At 38.1% G+C, this 17,533-nt stretch overlaps 1 protein-coding gene across 1 annotated transcript; it reads right to left on the bottom strand.

Annotated features, from left to right (window-relative positions):
* Positions 1-769: 769 nt before the first annotated feature.
* On the bottom strand, positions 770-16,461 carry timm17a (translocase of inner mitochondrial membrane 17 homolog A (yeast)). Its single transcript, XM_037679447.1, has 6 exons — positions 16,374-16,461; positions 12,800-12,899; positions 4,926-4,989; positions 2,975-3,103; positions 2,680-2,790; positions 770-1,233 (listed from the first exon to the last, which is right to left on the bottom strand). The coding sequence occupies exons 1-6, from the start codon at positions 16,397-16,399 to the stop codon at positions 1,175-1,177; spliced, it is 489 nt and encodes a 162-aa protein (XP_037535375.1). The 5' UTR covers positions 16,400-16,461; the 3' UTR covers positions 770-1,174.
* Between the last annotated feature and the right edge of the window lie 1,072 nt (positions 16,462-17,533).

The following is a 17,533-nucleotide window of genomic DNA, read 5'->3' as shown; positions in this document are numbered from 1 at the left end:
GAAGCGATTACCTGCTTTCGTCTTTCGATTGCACTTGATGTTGAATAAATGAGTACCTTACACATTAATTTGTAGACCTAAATTTATCAATTAAAAAAAAAAACATGCCAGCAGCAATACTGATCACAACCACATTTCTAAATGACACTGACATTGCATCACATTTCTTTTACATCCAGTGTCCTTCATGTTAAGCAGTAGCAGATGAGTGACACAAACATTAAAGAATGTAAAAGAAAAGTGCTCCCTTATGAGCCCTTTTGCTCAACATTGGCAAGGATATTTTTACAAAGAGGTCCCTCTAGTGGACCATAGTGGCCAAATTACCACTTGCTAAATTTTTTTTTTTTTACTTTGCCCACCTAATCTTGACTAAATTTAATAGTACTACTGCATTCACAAAACTTTGGACACATTAGTTTACGTCTTTATTGTACCATAGTACCATAGTACAATCTGCAATACAGATTTAATACAATATGATTCAATCCCTTGCTTGACTTTCTCCATTCAAATGAAGCCTGTGCCATTCTTCATCAACATAATGTGTTGAATGTAAAAATCACTGTCACATCAAACAGAACAGTCCAATGAATGTCTTTACAATCTAAAATAAATAAAAACACTTTAAAGCAAACAAATGTTTTAGGAATGGCATTGAATGGGACAGAAATGTGCCTTTATAACGCTGAATAAAACGTAAAGTTCAAAGTGTTTTTGACCAGCCCAAGCATGTGACATATTAAAGGTAAATGAAGACTGACATAAGTGAACACAAGCGGAAAGCCTTTACTGTATCTATACATAATACAATGTGTTTTCCATGTGCAATATCTTTTTTTCTAGAGATTCAGCACTATTAGAGCTCATCTCATTGGGTATGTACTATATGTGAACAAAAAGCACACCTCATTTCCACGAGCTCACACATATCAAACACATTTCACTATGTTTGTAACACAGAGTGCTGGGTGACGCTGACGCACATGACAAGGCAGAGAGTGGCAAGAGGCAGATCTGTAGATGGCTTGTGAAAGAAGGTAAATGAAGATAAGCACTGTCCTTCACTTCTCTGGCAGTTCATGATGGAGAGTATAGTTTCTACTGTGTACTTTGTAACTTCAGCAAGGAATTCAAAAAATGGTCTAGTGATTAAAGGAGTGAGGTGGTCCTATCAATGATATTGTTTGTGGTCGCCAAAAGGAGAGGTGGGATCTTCTGCAAACTGGGGTCCTGGAGAGAAAAATAAAATCATAATCACAGAAACATAAAAGCCAGTTTTAACCATATTTTAAGAAATATTTAATTGTCTTGTAAAATCACCTGTTTAACTATTTTTATTCTTGTTACTAGGAATGCGCAACATAAACGGTATACAGTAGAAATGATAGAAATTTAGCCTACGATAGAGATCTGTCTTCTACCGGCTAACCGCAGTAATGCTGTGTCCGAGTTGTCAGTTTAATCGTTACTTTTTTTTGTTGAAAACTGTGCATAAGTGGTGTTCAAGTGTAAAATCAGAGCTGTCAGATTTAATCGTTACTTTTTTTTTGTTGAAAACTGTGCGCAAGTGGCGTTAAAGTCTATTCTTCGAGAGCTAAGTAGCAAAGCTACAAGCTAACTAAACCAAAAACATATTGCGATATATATCGTTATCGCCACCCTTCACAATACATATCGTGATATGAATTTTATGCCATATCGCACATTCCTACTTGTTACAACATTTAAAACAAATACTAATTACAACCTAAATAGATTTTTATTAGATCAGATGCACCAAATTTGTGCATCGTCGTTTCAAACTATGGAAAACACTTGCATCTTTTCAGCTTTTGAGCTTGATGTTCAAAATATGTTCAAGATTAAGAGAAATACAGGTTTTAGCAGACAATCATTTGCTAAACTTTTCATAATGGTTTATAAATTCTGTTATTTTGGTTTTCATAGATTTCAATCTAACACTAAGCACTAATATAACTTAAAATGTTGGCGGAACTTAATATTAGTACTGAGCAACCTATTACCTTATAAAACCTTTTGAATACTCACTGTATGCAACACAAACATTACTGGTACGCCTTTGCTACTCTTGTTTCAACATAGAAAAAAAAACTCTGAAGAGTCAATTGCCGTTTTACTTCTCATACAATGGTCAGAAATCAAAAACAAAAATTAGTTACCAGCTAAACTAAAAACAAGCAAACAAAAAAAGGGACAGTCAACATATTTTCTATGGTGTAGAGGAACATTTGACATGCCTCCATTGTTTAATTGAAAAACTATAACAGATATTTTTGCCTGGAGACAAGAGATAGTTTTGTGCAAACATTAGAATACATGGAGGTGAGTCACTCTCCTACAGTAAAGTAAACATGCGTATCTGGGTGATGAGTTACAAGATGTGAAGCTACTGTACAGCAGACGCTTTCCTCTTTGCCAAAGCAAAAGTCATTCTTTATTTAGAGACATTTAAATGTAGACAGCCTGATAGCTGCAGAACAATGAAATTACTCACAGACATCCTGTCAATAATGTTTCAAGATGGAAATCATGGCCAGTTTGTCCAAAGAGGAATGTCACAAATAATCACAGTACATTTTATTTCAGACATAACAGTCTACACTCTCCAAGTCATTTTATGGTACACACTCTGCTAGTATTAAAGGAATAGCTCACCAGTTGGGAACTGTAAAGAGGCAGTTCTTACGAGCAGGAGTCCAGAACCCTCTATCAACGCCAGCAAAATACCTCCCATAGCTGCAGAGCCAATCATAGCAACTGGTCCATCTACACAAGAACACACACATATATTTATCTAGAACATCAATATACAAATTTGTGGTTTTCTAAGAAAAACACATAGCAGATATACAGAAATTATGAGTAAAAGCAAACTGATGATTTTAAATTGAACTATTTTAATGCATGGTATATTATGTGTTTTCTGTCAGCATCCATTTAGCATACTCACTTCTTGCAGCAAGAATAGCTCCGGTCATGGCCCCACTTGTTATTAAATTCCAGGGATCCTCCTTCCCTCGTATTTTCATTAAACTACAGTCAATCATGGAAAAGAGGCCTCCCCACACTGCAAAACTGCCTGCAACGCACACACAGAGAAAATCATTAAGGTTTCATCACCTGTATGATTTTTAAATTATCTTTTCTCCTTAAAATAAACTGTACAAAAAGTTTTTGATTATTCCATCCATTGTAAATAGTATTACTTTTAGTATACTTTTACATAACTAATTATAATACAAAACAGTAGAAAAAAGGATTATGCTGCTGCCTGTCAGGATATTTAATATGTATTCTTACTAGGGGTGCAGAATTTTTTTTTTTTTTTTCGATGAATCTAGATTCTTAGTGCTGGCGATTCTGAATCATTTCTAAAGGCCCATAAATCAATTTTAAAATGCATTTAAGTTTTATATTTTTCCGCTCCTACTCCCCGTTCGGCCACTGTAGAATTGAGCCGTGTAGGCCACCGTACAGCAAGCTAGTTAGCCAGCTCCCTTTATCGAATGGAGCCTTCTAGCATGGAGGAGGGGGACAGCGCGATTCAACCCGCTGCTTCGTCTTTAAAAATCATTTCAGATTCTAGAATGTTCTGGGCGAAGACAGAGCTTTACATGAGCACAGTTGTTTACAAGAAGCGTAAAATAAAATTGCGGTACAGTATTTTGGAAATATGACAAAATGCATGGAAGATGAAAGCGAAGCAGCCGACCAGTGAACTCTGCAACAAACTTCCAGGCTTCTCCAAAGGCTGTGAAGATTTCCCTCTCCATTTCCTGCTGTATCACAAAGGATTAATGATCAGACAGCTCAGTGGAAGGTGAGGGGTTTAGGTTTATTTTTAATACGATGGACCCAATGTAGGTTATTCCTTCACGTAGATTTTTTTTTTTTGCGATAAAGCAGCACCACAACTTCACCATGAAACAACAAATGGGAGAAGTTCTGATGCAGCTGCAACTCAAAGGTAAAGGTTTTTTCTCATACTATACTAAAACTTATAGACAAGTTGTACAACAAATTTAATGTAATTTGTCTTTTTAACAGGTTGAAGAGGTCAGATGAGACACATCTCCTGGATCCAGTGCTAAATGATATAATTTATGGTTTATAAATTACGGTTCAGAAGTTTTTGTGCAGGTTTCCACAGGTTTTGAAATTTTGTTAAAGATATACTAAATATGAATCAATATGGTTAAGACTGAAGTCTGTATATTTCATATTAGGTTGTTTTGAAAATATAACAAATGTTAGAGCAATATGGTTAAAAATAACTGAAGTCTGTATTTCATGTTAAGTTAAAGGTTAATGTACTGTGGTAGGCTGAAGTCTGTTTACTTTTAAATTTATATATTCTGAATTATTTGTCTGTGATGGACTGGAGACTTGTCCAGGTGTCCCCCACCTCTGACAGAGTGATGGCTGATATGGGCACCAGTGACACCCGTGACTCAAAAGGAAGAAGTGGGTAAAGATGATGGATGGATAAATTATTTGTTCCTAGATTATTTTATTTATTTATTTTTTTTTTTTTTATTCAGGCAACGAAGATAACCTAATACTGGTAATTTAAGTTGCAGAATTTTATGCACTCCTATATTTTTTTCCTATTTTTGGTATAAATATAAAATGAATAAAAAATATTTGATACAGTAAAGAACCTAAAATTATTGTTTTAAATAAATGTTCTATTTGTTTACATTGTTGTTTAATCTTTTCAGCTTGTCAGTTACATATACATTATAAATGAAACTAAATTTATGACCATTTCAATACAAAAATCGTTTCTGAATCGAAAATCGTTTCTGAATTGAAAAATCAATTTTGAATCATATCGTGACACCAAAAATCAGAATCGAATCGGATTGCCAGACACAGAGATTTGCACCCCTAATTCTTACCGCCTAGTTTTGGAGCTCTGGTCTTGATGGCAGTCAAACTACCCCTCATCCTGTGGCTCATCCCCTGAAGAACGGCAAAACAAAAACAGTTCAGTTTAACCTAGTGTTCAGTTCAGGGTTTTTCAGTTTTTTATTGAAGTAATAAAAAAATAGATAAGGCGTTAAAGCAATTATTTTCTTAGTCAGGTACACAGACCTCTTCTCAAACATCACAGTATCCTTGAGCAAAATTCTGAGCCACAAGGCCAGTGTTTTTATAGTGTCGAGAAGTACTTACCATCGGTGACCTTTGGCAGTTCCTGATGGAGCTGAGTCATTGGCCACCTGGATAAAGGTACTTGTTTATTTAGCTTCCTGTAGTCTATGGTAAGTCTCCACTTACCATTTGGTTTTAAAACTGGCCATAGAGGCGCAGAGTAGGTGCTATTACATTGTCTGATTATACCTTTGACCAAAAGGTCATCAATGATCTCCTGGACAGGCTGGTGTGCCGCCAGAGGGATCTTGTATTGTCTGACAAATGTTGGCGGTGCATTGAGTGGGGTTGGGATTCTCACTGCATGGAGTGAGGTCAACCCACAATCTGTTGAATCAGTTGAGAATGACTTTTCATATTTTAGAAGAACTTGGCGTAGTTTGTCTCTTTCTTCATCAGATGTCAGAGCGTCGGCTTGGGCGACCACCTGATCAATCTGTGATGAGACTGTTAAGGGTTCTTGCTCCTTGGGGAGCTCCAATGAATCCCTTTCTGAGTCGTCGGGCCTGTCTATGGGTAAGACACCATAGGTTTGAGGTCCTTGGTCGACATCATTGGTTGAGAAAAGAGCTATGGCCTGTGTTGGTTTTGTGAACCATACTGGCCCGGCTTCTTGACTCGGTACCAGATTGTCTGGGAGTCCTCCCAGAAATGGAATGCCTAGTTCAAAATCATGAAAGTCAGTTGAAATCAACCATCCTAGCATAGTGTTTTTTGGGATCAGCACCTCATCCATGCCAGTGTTACACACAGCAATAGATGTGGTCCTGGAGTCAAGACTCACCTGGTTCGTGGATTCCACGGACAGTCCCAAGTTGAAAAATGCAGGAGAGGGTTGAAAATATGCCTGTTTATGGCTAATAGCTTGTCCGGCTATTATGTGGATTCGCACCATTAGGTTAAGCACCTGAGGTGGTACTGTGGTGTCTTGGTTGCTAGCAACTTGGCAGGCCTCTGGAATGGTCTGCCCAGCCTTAAGGCTCACTGTGTCTAGCACAGGAGTATCCTTTGTGGCTGGTTTGAGGGACCACAGCACCTTGTTGATGGTGTCCACGTGAACACCTAACCTTACCAAAATGTCAGAGCCTATGTAGGATGCATGTGGTAAGTTTTGGATAACGAGAAATGGGTGAACCAGTTCTCGTTGATTCCAGTTCAGTTTTAGGTTAATGACTCCTTCTGCGGTCATTACCTGTGAACTATTGGGAACTAATGGAAAGCGGAAAGCTTTTTTAATTAGTTCTAGACCAACGTGTTTGTGAACCAAGGTTTCGTAGAAAGCTCGGTTAATTGCTGATTTATCTGTCCACAGAGACAGTACAGCATCGTTGGTGTGGGACCCTTGGATCTCTACACCCTTAACTACCAGTGGTAGGTAGTGTTTGGTGGACTCTGACTGTTCCAGCTCACAGAGGAGGCTGTCTTGTTGAGTCAGAGTTTGGACCACTTGGGTTTCTTTGGTTTCACATGGTGTCAGAGGAGTACTCACCGGGCTCGTGTCCTCGGCTGAGGAGTCCTTTGTGCCTTCCGCGGTACCTGCTGTTGGGCAGTCTGTGTCACTCTCCGGAGGCGTATCTATTGGCAGTGGTTTGCTCACTTTTGTCCACATTGTTTGATCACCATAATCTATAATCGCATTAAAGCGATTTATAAAATCCTGGCCAACCAAAAATGGGAATGAGTCAACATGGGTCACGTGTACCGGATGGTACAGTGTCATATTGCCAATCTGCATGTGAACCATTGCTATAGCTGTCAGGGTTGTTTTCATTTCTGAGAGACCCTGCATTTCTATAGCACATTCAGAGAGAGGTATTATCCTGTTAACACTGGCAGCGGCCGTCCTCAGCTCCTCGAACAGTTTAGCTGACATAATTGTTATGTCTGCCCCACCGTCCAAGAGTGCTTCGTGTGTGAGGACACCTTCGAGTGTTACTGACAGGTACGCCTTTTTGGCGGCCCCCTTTCTGATAAAGTTACACAGAAACCTCTTGGGTTTTTTCTGACGCTTCTTCTCGCGTTCAGATTTATCTGTGTAATCTTGGTTTGTCTGAACCGTCAGCACAGCAGAAGCTGTTTCTGAGTGTTCAGCTTGCGATGACTCGTCATCGTTTGTCTGTGTGTTTACCCCCCCTTCTTCAGATGAGGGGTTGTTTGAGTCAACAACAGTTATGTCTTGGTGTGTTTCACCGACATCTGTTATGTTGTCATTCGCGCCATTAGATGTAATGGGAATTACATCACTGCAAAGTGCTCCTGGTTGGGTTCCCGTGTCAGTGTGTTTCAAAGTTTCTAACAACCTGCGTATTTTCTCTGTCTCTTCCGAGTTTAGAGGTGTAGGGCCTTGTTTCTGGAACTTTTGTGATTTTTTCGCCTCGGTTCGTTTCGTCCGAGGTGGGGGACGGTCGGGTACGTCTTTCGGGGGTTCCTTTACGTACTGCCCCTGCCGATATGGTTTCTCATATCGTTGCGTCCTGCGCTCACCCCATTTACGATAATCACGTTCATCCTCTGAAAGAGGAGCATTTTTGTCCCAACGTGCACCTTCAGTACGTGGTTTGTTATTTTGAACAGACTGTTTCCTCTCTTTCTTAGGAGGAGGTGGCGAAGCACGTCGTCCTTCTAGTTCAAGAGAGTGGGGTTTAACCTTTACACTAGGAAACACTTCAATGGGCGTCTTATCATGAGAACATGCTTCAAACACATTCACAGCACACTGTTTAATCTCACTGATGGATTTTTCTCTGAAATTTGCCATCATTTGTACTGATTTTTTAAAATCAGAGTGGAGATTTTTGGTGAAAACAAACTTAAAACCATCATCTTCTTCCATTCCGGTCTCATTCCTGTTACCAAAATAAGCTTGGAAGATTCTTTTGTAATAAACTTTTGGATGTTCATTCTTGCCCTGCGTGACCTTGTCAGCGGCTGGAAAACCAGCAGGTCCCGTGCAAGAGTCATACTCTTTGATCAGAGCCTCACACAGAAGGTTATAATCCCTCCTCGTTGCATCTGGCAGACGCTCGATGAAGGTGAACACCTCTCTGTCCGAAGTGAGTCGTATCAGACTGATTTTATCCTCTACCGTAGCAGTAGGATAAGCTCTCAATCTGAAATCCAGATCTTTGAGATACGCTTTTGTTCCTGCTGACCCCATAGGGCCGGGAACGAAACGTTGTACATATTTTGAGACTTTCTGCAAATCATCCATTGAAGGAGACTGTATCAACGGTCTCACATGCGTGATTGGTGCAGATTGGTCAAGGCCTACTCCTACCGCCCATGGTGGGGGTGGGGGTGGCTGATAAGGAGGAAGAGGTGCATATCGGTGCAGTTCTGTCCCTACCGCCCATGATGGTGGTGGGGGTGGGGGCATGGTGTCAGGAGGAAGAGGTACATATTTGTGCAGTTCTGTCCCTACCGCCCATGGTGGGGGTGGGGGTAACGGCGTGTTGTCAGGAGGAAGAGGTGCAACAGCATCTGACTGGAGAGTTCGTGGCTGTCTCGGACCCTGATACTGTTCGTCTTTGAGTCTTAGACCAGGCCGCCCCATGTCAGAAATCTGGTTTATAGCTGTAGCTAAATTCTCCTCACAAGCTTTCAGGTCCTCCTGTGATGTCTGATATTTTTTTACTAAAGTCAGCCATCGTCGGAGTGATTCCGTTTTGTCTGCTTTGCAAACGTCCAGCTCCTTCAAGGCGGTCTGTAACTGTGCTTTCAGCACGTCGTTATCTGAACGCGAGGCTTGGTACGCTTGTTCTCTATCCTCTGCTTCCGATAGTGATGCTTCAAGTACTTGTAGTTTGCTGTTCAGCAAAGCAATTTCTGTACTTGTATCTTGCTGTAACTGAAACATCTGTTCATAATGTTTCGTCATGAGGACCTCGTGTTCATTTCTAAATTGACGGACGTATTCTTCCGTCTTTTGAGCCAAATCTATTTCACTGTCTAACCTTTGTTTGATTATAACAGTTTTATCAACGGCCTTATAGAATGATTCTTTCAGCAAGATTGCAATTTTAGCCAGCTTTTCATAACTGGACTTTGTGATTTCTGCAGAGGTCACACTTTCTGCAACCTCCTTCAGATTGTCCACTAACTCTTTTGGGTTCATGCGCTCTGTCTGAGTCATAAATGGATGTAAGGACTCTCCGAGAAGCGCGAGCGCATTCTCCAAGTAGTCCGCAATTCCTTTTGTGTCAAAATCTTTTTCTAACACACCTGCCATGTTTTCACTGTGTAGCAATTTATCTGTTTGAACAGTTGCAAGCTTTAGATATTTTACAGGTAAATATTTGTATTCAAGTCAATGAGTTTTCACACTTATTTTAGCTTTGGGTTTACACAGAAGTACTGTTATAAGTCACTTATTCAACTGTGGGTACCTTTCTCAGGTTTTACCCCAATTCATGAATATTTAAGTAAACGCTCTTTTGGCAGTGTTACTTTTTGTGCTTATTTTCCACAGATCCTAGAGTACCAAGCTGTTTTTTGTGTATCTTACTCTAAAACACTGAATTTTTTATAAACCTGCAAATTTTCTTTTAGTCTCACAGCAATATTAGTTTAAAACATTTTTTAAACCGTTCTGTTCCAGAAATTTGCTATTTTAAACAGTTACTCAATCAACCCAGGTGGGTGAAAAGAGAAAAGAATTTGATGATGAGGAATAATCAGTCTTTCTTCAGAAAAACTGTCTTTGCTCCTGTATAGCTTCTATTTAAAATTAAATAGAGAGATATTTTATTTAGGTGGTAAATTAAACAGAAAATCTCTTTTTCCTGATAAATTTACTCTTATTTAGTGATTTTGCAATTAAACGTGTATTATCCTTCAAGCAAAATGAGTAAACTGTTCAACTCTGTGAATATTTGTAACTGTATCTGTTTTAAAAAGTTAATGTTTATTTTTGTACCTTATTTTTAAAGGATTAACAGTGAAATAAACTTTTGGTGAATGCTTCTCTGCATAAATACCTATTACTTTTTAAAATGTAAGATAACAGTGTTTTATTCAGCTTTGAGGAAGTTTGTTAACTCAGAATTTGCCTTACAGAAAAATAAAAAGACGTTTAATTTCACTCTTTACCTAAAAAACGAAGTGAAATCTGTGATCTCACGTCTCGCCAGGAGATGTCAGTATTTCCTCAACAATTATAACTCCGTCACTTTTTGTGTTGTCCACAAGGGGTGCTATAACTTCCTGTGGCGTTCGGTTGACATCCTGTTGTTAGCCGCTTAGCTTGAAGTTAGCTTCGGCTAAACTCGGTCAAAATCAACATTTCTGAACGGATTTTTTACACAAACGTGGCAAAAGTTTTTGCAATCAGACTTTATAGCTTGAACATGAGTGTTTGGGACTGATAGTAGCTTCATTTAGTGATTTTAAGCGTAGTTTTAAGCTCCGGTCGTTAGCTTGTTAGCTTAAAATTAGCATCGCTAGCTTTGTTTAAAAACATCGTTTTTTGGCGAATTTTAAACTCTAACGTAGCAAAATTTCAGCAAGCAGGCTTCGAAGCACTTGACCAGCGTGTCAAAACCACATTAAAGTTACTTTTCAGCTTTTAGAAGCAGATTTTATTTCCCTATGAAAATGAATTTCATATCCGGGTCACGTGACTGAAATCACCAATGGCAGCAGCGTAGGGTGAGAGGAAGTGACGTAGCACGTCAGTCAAACTTCTCAACCAATGAAAGCGCTCCACAACAGCGAATTCAACCAATCAGGAAGCGTTTTCTCTACCTAGCAAGTTAGATTAGCTTAAAATAGTTCGTCACTTTTTCGTCTTTTAAACCATCAAAATGCACTTTTTCTGCTAAAAAATGTAACGAAACAACTTCTAACTGTGTTCTGAGATGGCACTCAGCTTTTAAAACGTTTATCCATCTATTCAAAATACTCGTTCAAACTGAACAGAACCGAACTGGTCACAGCCGGGTCTTAAAGCAGAACCTCGTACTTTTTAGACAGAATAACGTCTTCCACAGCTCATTAGCTCTTAGTTACACATAACAGACGTACCATTTCAGCTTACACAAGACTTATGACACAATTTCAGCTTTTAAGACATTGCCAGCCCAACGCTTAAACATGCAGCGTTTAGCTGCAGAGTGCAGCTCCAAGCGCGCAGCTCAGCCGCTGCGTAAACTTTACAGCTCATCAGCTGTTACTCTTTCACCATGCCAACACGTAAAATCAATTTACACACGGATTTAACAGTCATTCACCATCCCCGTACGGGCCACCAGTTTGTAGTGAGACACGTGAGGTACGTGTCACTTGTTGTATGACAAATATATGAATTATATATGCATACAATATTCACGAGTTCTTCATTTTTCTGACTGTAAATGTCGTGCATTGAATTTAACAGAAATGTAACGAGAGACGTTGTTTATCTTTGACCCATCAAATGAATGGAATCATTTATTCTCAGAATCAAAGTTTAACATCAAACATTTACATTAATTTGGCAAAATATGAAAATAATAACAGACAGTTTCACAGAAAATGAACTTCAAATCACTCGGCGGTGATTTGAGGACTTTGCTTCAGACATTTCTAAAAATATCTGTACAGATTTATGAGAGAGAAGAGTTTAAGATTAAATTGAGATTTATCTTACAGAGGAAATGTGTGAGGGAATTTAATCTGTTTAACCAGAAGTTGCACGCTCCGTCCGATCTCAGCTTCTCACGGTACACTTGGTCAAAATAGAACCATCTACCTGTTGACGATGAATCAGCGTTGGATGTAGTTCCTTTCTGACTCGTTTCAGCGTCTCCGTCGAGAGCTACCAAACCTTCAGAAAGTCGTGCGTTGATTAGCTCAAAACAGAATTATAATCCCCAAAAAACCTCTGGATTCTTCATTGCTCTGAAGCTTTCAGAACCGACTGCATTCTCAATCTTGGAACTCTCACATTCTCTTGGACTCTGGAATTCATAATTCTCTAAAACTCCATGCTTCTCTTCTCTATCTCCAATGAACTGAGAAGTTGCCACATTTTATTTGGGTCGACTTCCTGTTCAATTTAGAGCTTTCTGATTCGTGGAAGGACCAGAAAGAGGAGTGGATTTGTGACGTAAGATGTTATCATAAGTCAAGGATTGTTTACAACATACAGAAAAGATTATTGCAGCAACAGCAGACTTCGTGGAGTCTCACACTTTGTAATCTTTTCAAATAGTAAAACATGACATTTTTCTCGGTAAACATTTTAGTTGACCGAAGACCAACCTTTCACATACTTACGACAGCTTGCTCATTTCAGACAGAAAATCAAGAAAGGCATATTCAGGTGATTTCTTCTCTGAATGAGGAACAAAAATCATTACTTACTGTTTATGTAAAAGCAAAATTAGTAGTTCTTTTCAACCTGTAAAGCATTGAGTGAACTAACACAATTTGATTATCAAAACATTTGTAAGACAGTAATGATTATAGAGGATTGTCTTTTCTGCTTGATTAATTCAAGAAAGAAAGTTCATCAGATGGTTCAGACTTATTCAGATCAATGAAAATAACAGTCTCTGTCCATCTGGTAGATTTGAGGTTATCTGGTTCACTACACGAGTGAATAAGAGAACGCCCATATACTTTGTGGCTGTTAACTTACTGAAGGAGCATTCCTGAAGCCCTTTACTGCCTGAAAAATTCCTCCTCCAATAACTCCCATGGTGAAAGCTCCACCAGAGTCATCCACAATCCTCCAGGGGCTAAAAGTGAAAAAAATATGTACTTATATTAATAATTCAACAGAAATTAATATTCATACACAGTCTGAAGCAATTTTTACAAAACCTAATCCATCTTGGATTTTGATAGCAAGTTAAAATTTATGTTTCTATAATGATTCTAAATAAATACACCTTTTGAAAGTTCTATGTATTTCCATCATTGTATGTTCCTACACAATGACAAAATTTAAAATCTTATTGAAAATATGACAGTTCCATGATAAAAAAAATTACAAACCGGATTCCAAAAAAGTTGGGACACTAAACAAATTGTGAATAAAAACTGAATGCAATGATGTGGAGATGGCAAATGTCAATATTTTATTCGTAATATAACATAGATGACGGATCAAAAGTTTAATTAGTCTGAGTAAATGTAACATTTTAAAAGGAAAAATATGTTGATTCAGAATTTCAGTGTCAACAAATCCCAAAAAAGTTGGGACAAGTAGCAATAAGTGGCTGGAAAAAGAAAATTGAGCATACAATGAACAGCTGGAAGACCAATTAACACTAATTAGGTCAATTGACAACATGATTGGGTATAAAAAGAGCTTCTCAGAGTGTCAGTGTCTCTCAGAAGCCAAGATGGTAAGAGGATCACCAATTCCACCATTGTTGCGCAGAAAGATAGTGCAGCAATACCAGAATGGTGTTACCCAGCGTAAAATAGCAAAGACTTTAAGTTATCATCATCAACCGTGCATATCATCATCAAAAGATTCAGAGAATCTGGAACAATCACTGTGCGTAAGGGTCAAGGCTGTAAAATTCTACTGGATGCTCGTGATCTCCGGGCCCTTAAACGTCACTGCACCTCAAACAGGAATGCCACTGTCAAGGAAATAACAGAATGGGCTCAGGAATACTTCCAGAAAGCATTGTCAGTGAACATAATCCACCGTGCCATCCGCCGTTGCCAGCTGAAACTCTACAGTGCAAAGAGGAAGCCATTTCTAAGCAAGCTCCACAAGCTAAGACATTTGCACTGGGCCAGGGGTCATTTAAAATGGAGTGTGGCAAAATGGAAGACTGTTCTGTGGTCAGATGAGTCACGATTTGAAGTTCTTTATGGAACACTGGGACGCCATGTCATCCGGACCACAGAGGGCAAGGATAGCCCAAGTTGTTATCAACGCTCCATTCAGAAGCCTGCATCACTGATGGTATGGGGTTGCATGAGCGCTTGTGGCACGGGCAGCTTGCATGTCTGGAAAGGCACCATTAATGCAGAGAACTATGTTCAGGTTCTAGAACAACATATGCTCCCATCTAGACATCATCTCTTTCAGGGAAGACCCTGCATTTTTCAACACGATAATGCCAGACCACATTCTGCAGCAATCACAACATCATGGCTACGTAGGAGAAGGATCCGGGTACTGAAATGGCCAGCCTGCAGTCCAGATCTTTCACCTATAGAGAACATTTGGCGCATCATAAAGAGGAAGGTGCGACAAAGAAGGCCCAAGACGATTGAACAGTTAGAGGCCTGTATTAGACATGAATGGGAGAGCATTCCTATTTCTAAACTTGAGAAACTGGTCTCCTCTGTCCCCAGACGTCTGTTGAGTGTTGTAAGAAGAAGTGGGGATGCCACACAGTGGTAAAAATGGACTTGTCCCAACTTTTTTGGGATTTGTTGACGCCATGAAATTTGGAAACAACAGATTTTTCCCTTAAAATGATACATTCTCTCAGTTTAAACTTTTGATCTGTGATTTGTGTTCTATTCTGAATAAAATATTAGATGTTGGCACCTCCACATCATTGCATTCAGTTTTTATTCACAATTTGTTTAGTGTCCCAACTTTTTTGGAATCCGGTTTGTAAAAAATAAAGACTCTTTGTAAAATATAAATAGAACAGACATGCATATGAACATATGTACATATAAGGAAAATTCAAAGAGCAAGTTCTCTGACAAACTATATTACATGAAGCATTACACACAAATATTTTTTGTATACTAGACAGATTTTGAACATGAACAATAGAAAAACGTCACTTTCGTAATTATACACCTTTAGAGTAATTTAGACAATTTTACGTATAATTAAATGCATCAGTTTTTACAATGAGTACACTTCTTTGGTACAGTTTGTATCATTTCTTGTATTGTTGATACAACAGTTACATGATACAACATAATACCGGATAAATTTGGAAAAAGTTCTTTGAGCTTACAAACAGATTTTCATGTTATTTATTTTTTTGCTCAGACTTGCTGTTTTTTTGTTAAGACCTTGTACCTGATCTTGGGTGGTCAAACAGTTGAAGGATCTCTCTACATACATCAAGCTTTGGTTAGGTTTTGTTTTCCAGTTAAGAAGATGTATTTAAAAAAACATTAATAGATTTTCACCACAATTTAAATAACATACTGCACACCATTACCACATAAATATAATTTGTAAAAGAAAAAGCCCTATGCACAAGTTAATATGTACCCATCAAAATGTTTTTCTTTGGCAAATTTTGTCAATTTACCTAAAAACATTTGCCAGATTATGTGTCCAGAGGGCAGTTTTCAATGGTTATCCATCTTAAAATAAATTCATGTTATCACAGCTTGAGTATTTCTTCTGCAAAACATGTCCAGCTTGGAAATATACCACTTACGTACTTTTTGTACTATAAACATCATAAGCATTTATTTAAAAGAACTAACACGAAAGAACTCCTTCCTTGTTATTATTATTTATAAATTTATAATCACATCATTAAAATCAGGATGAGGCTAAAATCTAAAGACGATATGCAATGGCAACTCAATTAAAAAAAAACCCAATACTACAGCGGTTTGCTACATTTGTCTAATAATGTTAATTTGTTTTGGAATACAAGAACTGTGCCGATCTCCTTGTTAGCACACAGGTAGCTGCGGTGGTAGCTAAGCTAAATCATAATTTAATTTTTTTTCATTCATTCAACCTGTATTTAGACAGGTAAATCCCATTGAGCCTCGAGGACTCATTTACGAGACCTGATTTCAACAAAGAATGATGACAACATTGGACAACAGCGACAACAATAAACAGTTACAGTTAAAAACTTAATAAATGTAACATTTACTGAAAGCAGTAACTGTTGTATGAACAAAGATGGCATTAAATGTAAATGCTTGTCATTTATAACACAGTATGTTACTTTAGTCACTAAAGTCAGAATAAAGACATAAGGGTATAATAGCCGACAAGGTCATCAGCAACGTGATTTAGCCAAGTCTGATGCTAGCCCATGCAACCCATTGGAGTTCTGCTAAAAATTAGCATTTCAGCTAACTTTAGCTAGCTAGCGTTTTTCGTGTTTCAGAAAGTGACATTGAAAACATAGCTGACAAAATAAAATAACGACAAACACGACATGCAGTTCTTATTTAAAATTAGTTCGATGCGAATATAAGTAGAAAGACCTCGTAAACCTAGCGTATTTTGTGATTTAAATACTCACCACGGCTCTCTGAAACTTTCCGACATTTTGTTCTTTAACTGATATGTTCTCCCTGACGTTGACGTAACTTTTCTTCTTCGCTTTAGATTTCCTGAACCGAGTTTAATCGTCAACACAGCGCCATCTGCAGGAAGTATGAATATTCACACCTTGTTTAATTTTTTTGGCTTAACACCCCCCCCCCCCCCCCCCAATAAACCAAAGTAAAGACATAATAATGCATATGAGCCAGAATTAAGACAGTAGGCAGCCTTTAAATTGACCTTTCTTTATTCAGTAAAATAAAGGTCAGTTGTAAAAAAAAAAAAAACATGAGGCATGTTTCGCACCAAACAAAATATAAAATAAATACTCTAATCATTTGTTAAGTGGCTTATAAAGCGCAAAAAATATTGACAACAAAATAAACTGTAAAGTTAAACCTTGTAAAAGATTTGGTTATGAATTGCAAAGTGTTGTTTCTTGCATTTAAATTGTGATCATTTTCCCCTGGAAGCCTTCTGTGTTGGCCCTGAACCAGTAATCTCAACATTTTCATTCCTTACCCTTCTTTTCCACCATCAGAGAGACCAGTACTGCTGCTCAGAGGAACAATTCCAGCCCAGACATACAGTACAGCTGGCGTGCAGCCCAATATTAGAAAGGGGGAAGGAATGACTTGCAGTGTAAACCTTCACAGAGAAATGACCAAATACGGTCAGTTTAAGGAAGCAAAGACTGAGGCAGAGTTCTGAGAGATAAACTGGCTTGTTGCTGGTGCTGCACCCTTCTCTTCAGAGCAATGGAGATCATGACCACATCTTTTCAGCCAGTTCAGACACAAGACAGTTACAGATTAACATGTATGAAAAGTAACAGAAACATAGTTGTTCCTGAAACTTTGTTGATTTACTGATTAAGTACATGCTAGACATGTGTAACACAAAAACTATGCTGTGATAGTATTTTGTTTTTACAAAAGAAAAAAAAAATCTATTGGCATCATAAAATAATCCAGATTAATTCAAGCATTGTACAAATATTTTTCATTTCTGCCTCATTTAAAAGTGATTTTTAATCATAAACAAACTCCAGGTTTTAAATCTCTTCATCCCATTTGTGTAAATTGTAAGTTCAGTTACAATTTTCTCCCTTAGGATATTAAATTTATAATAGACAAA

This window comes from Nematolebias whitei, chromosome 7 (assembly GCF_014905685.2).
Source record: "Nematolebias whitei isolate Nwh7 chromosome 7, NemWhi1, whole genome shotgun sequence".
NCBI lineage: Eukaryota > Metazoa > Chordata > Actinopteri > Cyprinodontiformes > Rivulidae > Nematolebias > Nematolebias whitei.
This window is presented reverse-complemented; position numbering and strand designations above follow the sequence as displayed.

Bases quoted from the DNA above. Each gene is read 5' to 3' on its own strand.
- timm17a (XM_037679447.1), bottom strand. From the start codon at position 16,399: ATGTCGGAAAGTTTCAGAGAGCCGTG. The intron at 3,104-4,925 runs GTAAGAATTAGG...TGTGCGTTGCAG, and splicing joins CAGAGCTCCAAAACTAGGCG to GCAGTTTTGCAGTGTGGGGA. The intron at 1,234-2,679 runs GTGAGCTATTCC...TTTTCTCTCCAG, and splicing joins CTCTTTACAGTTCCCAACTG to GACCCCAGTTTGCAGAAGAT.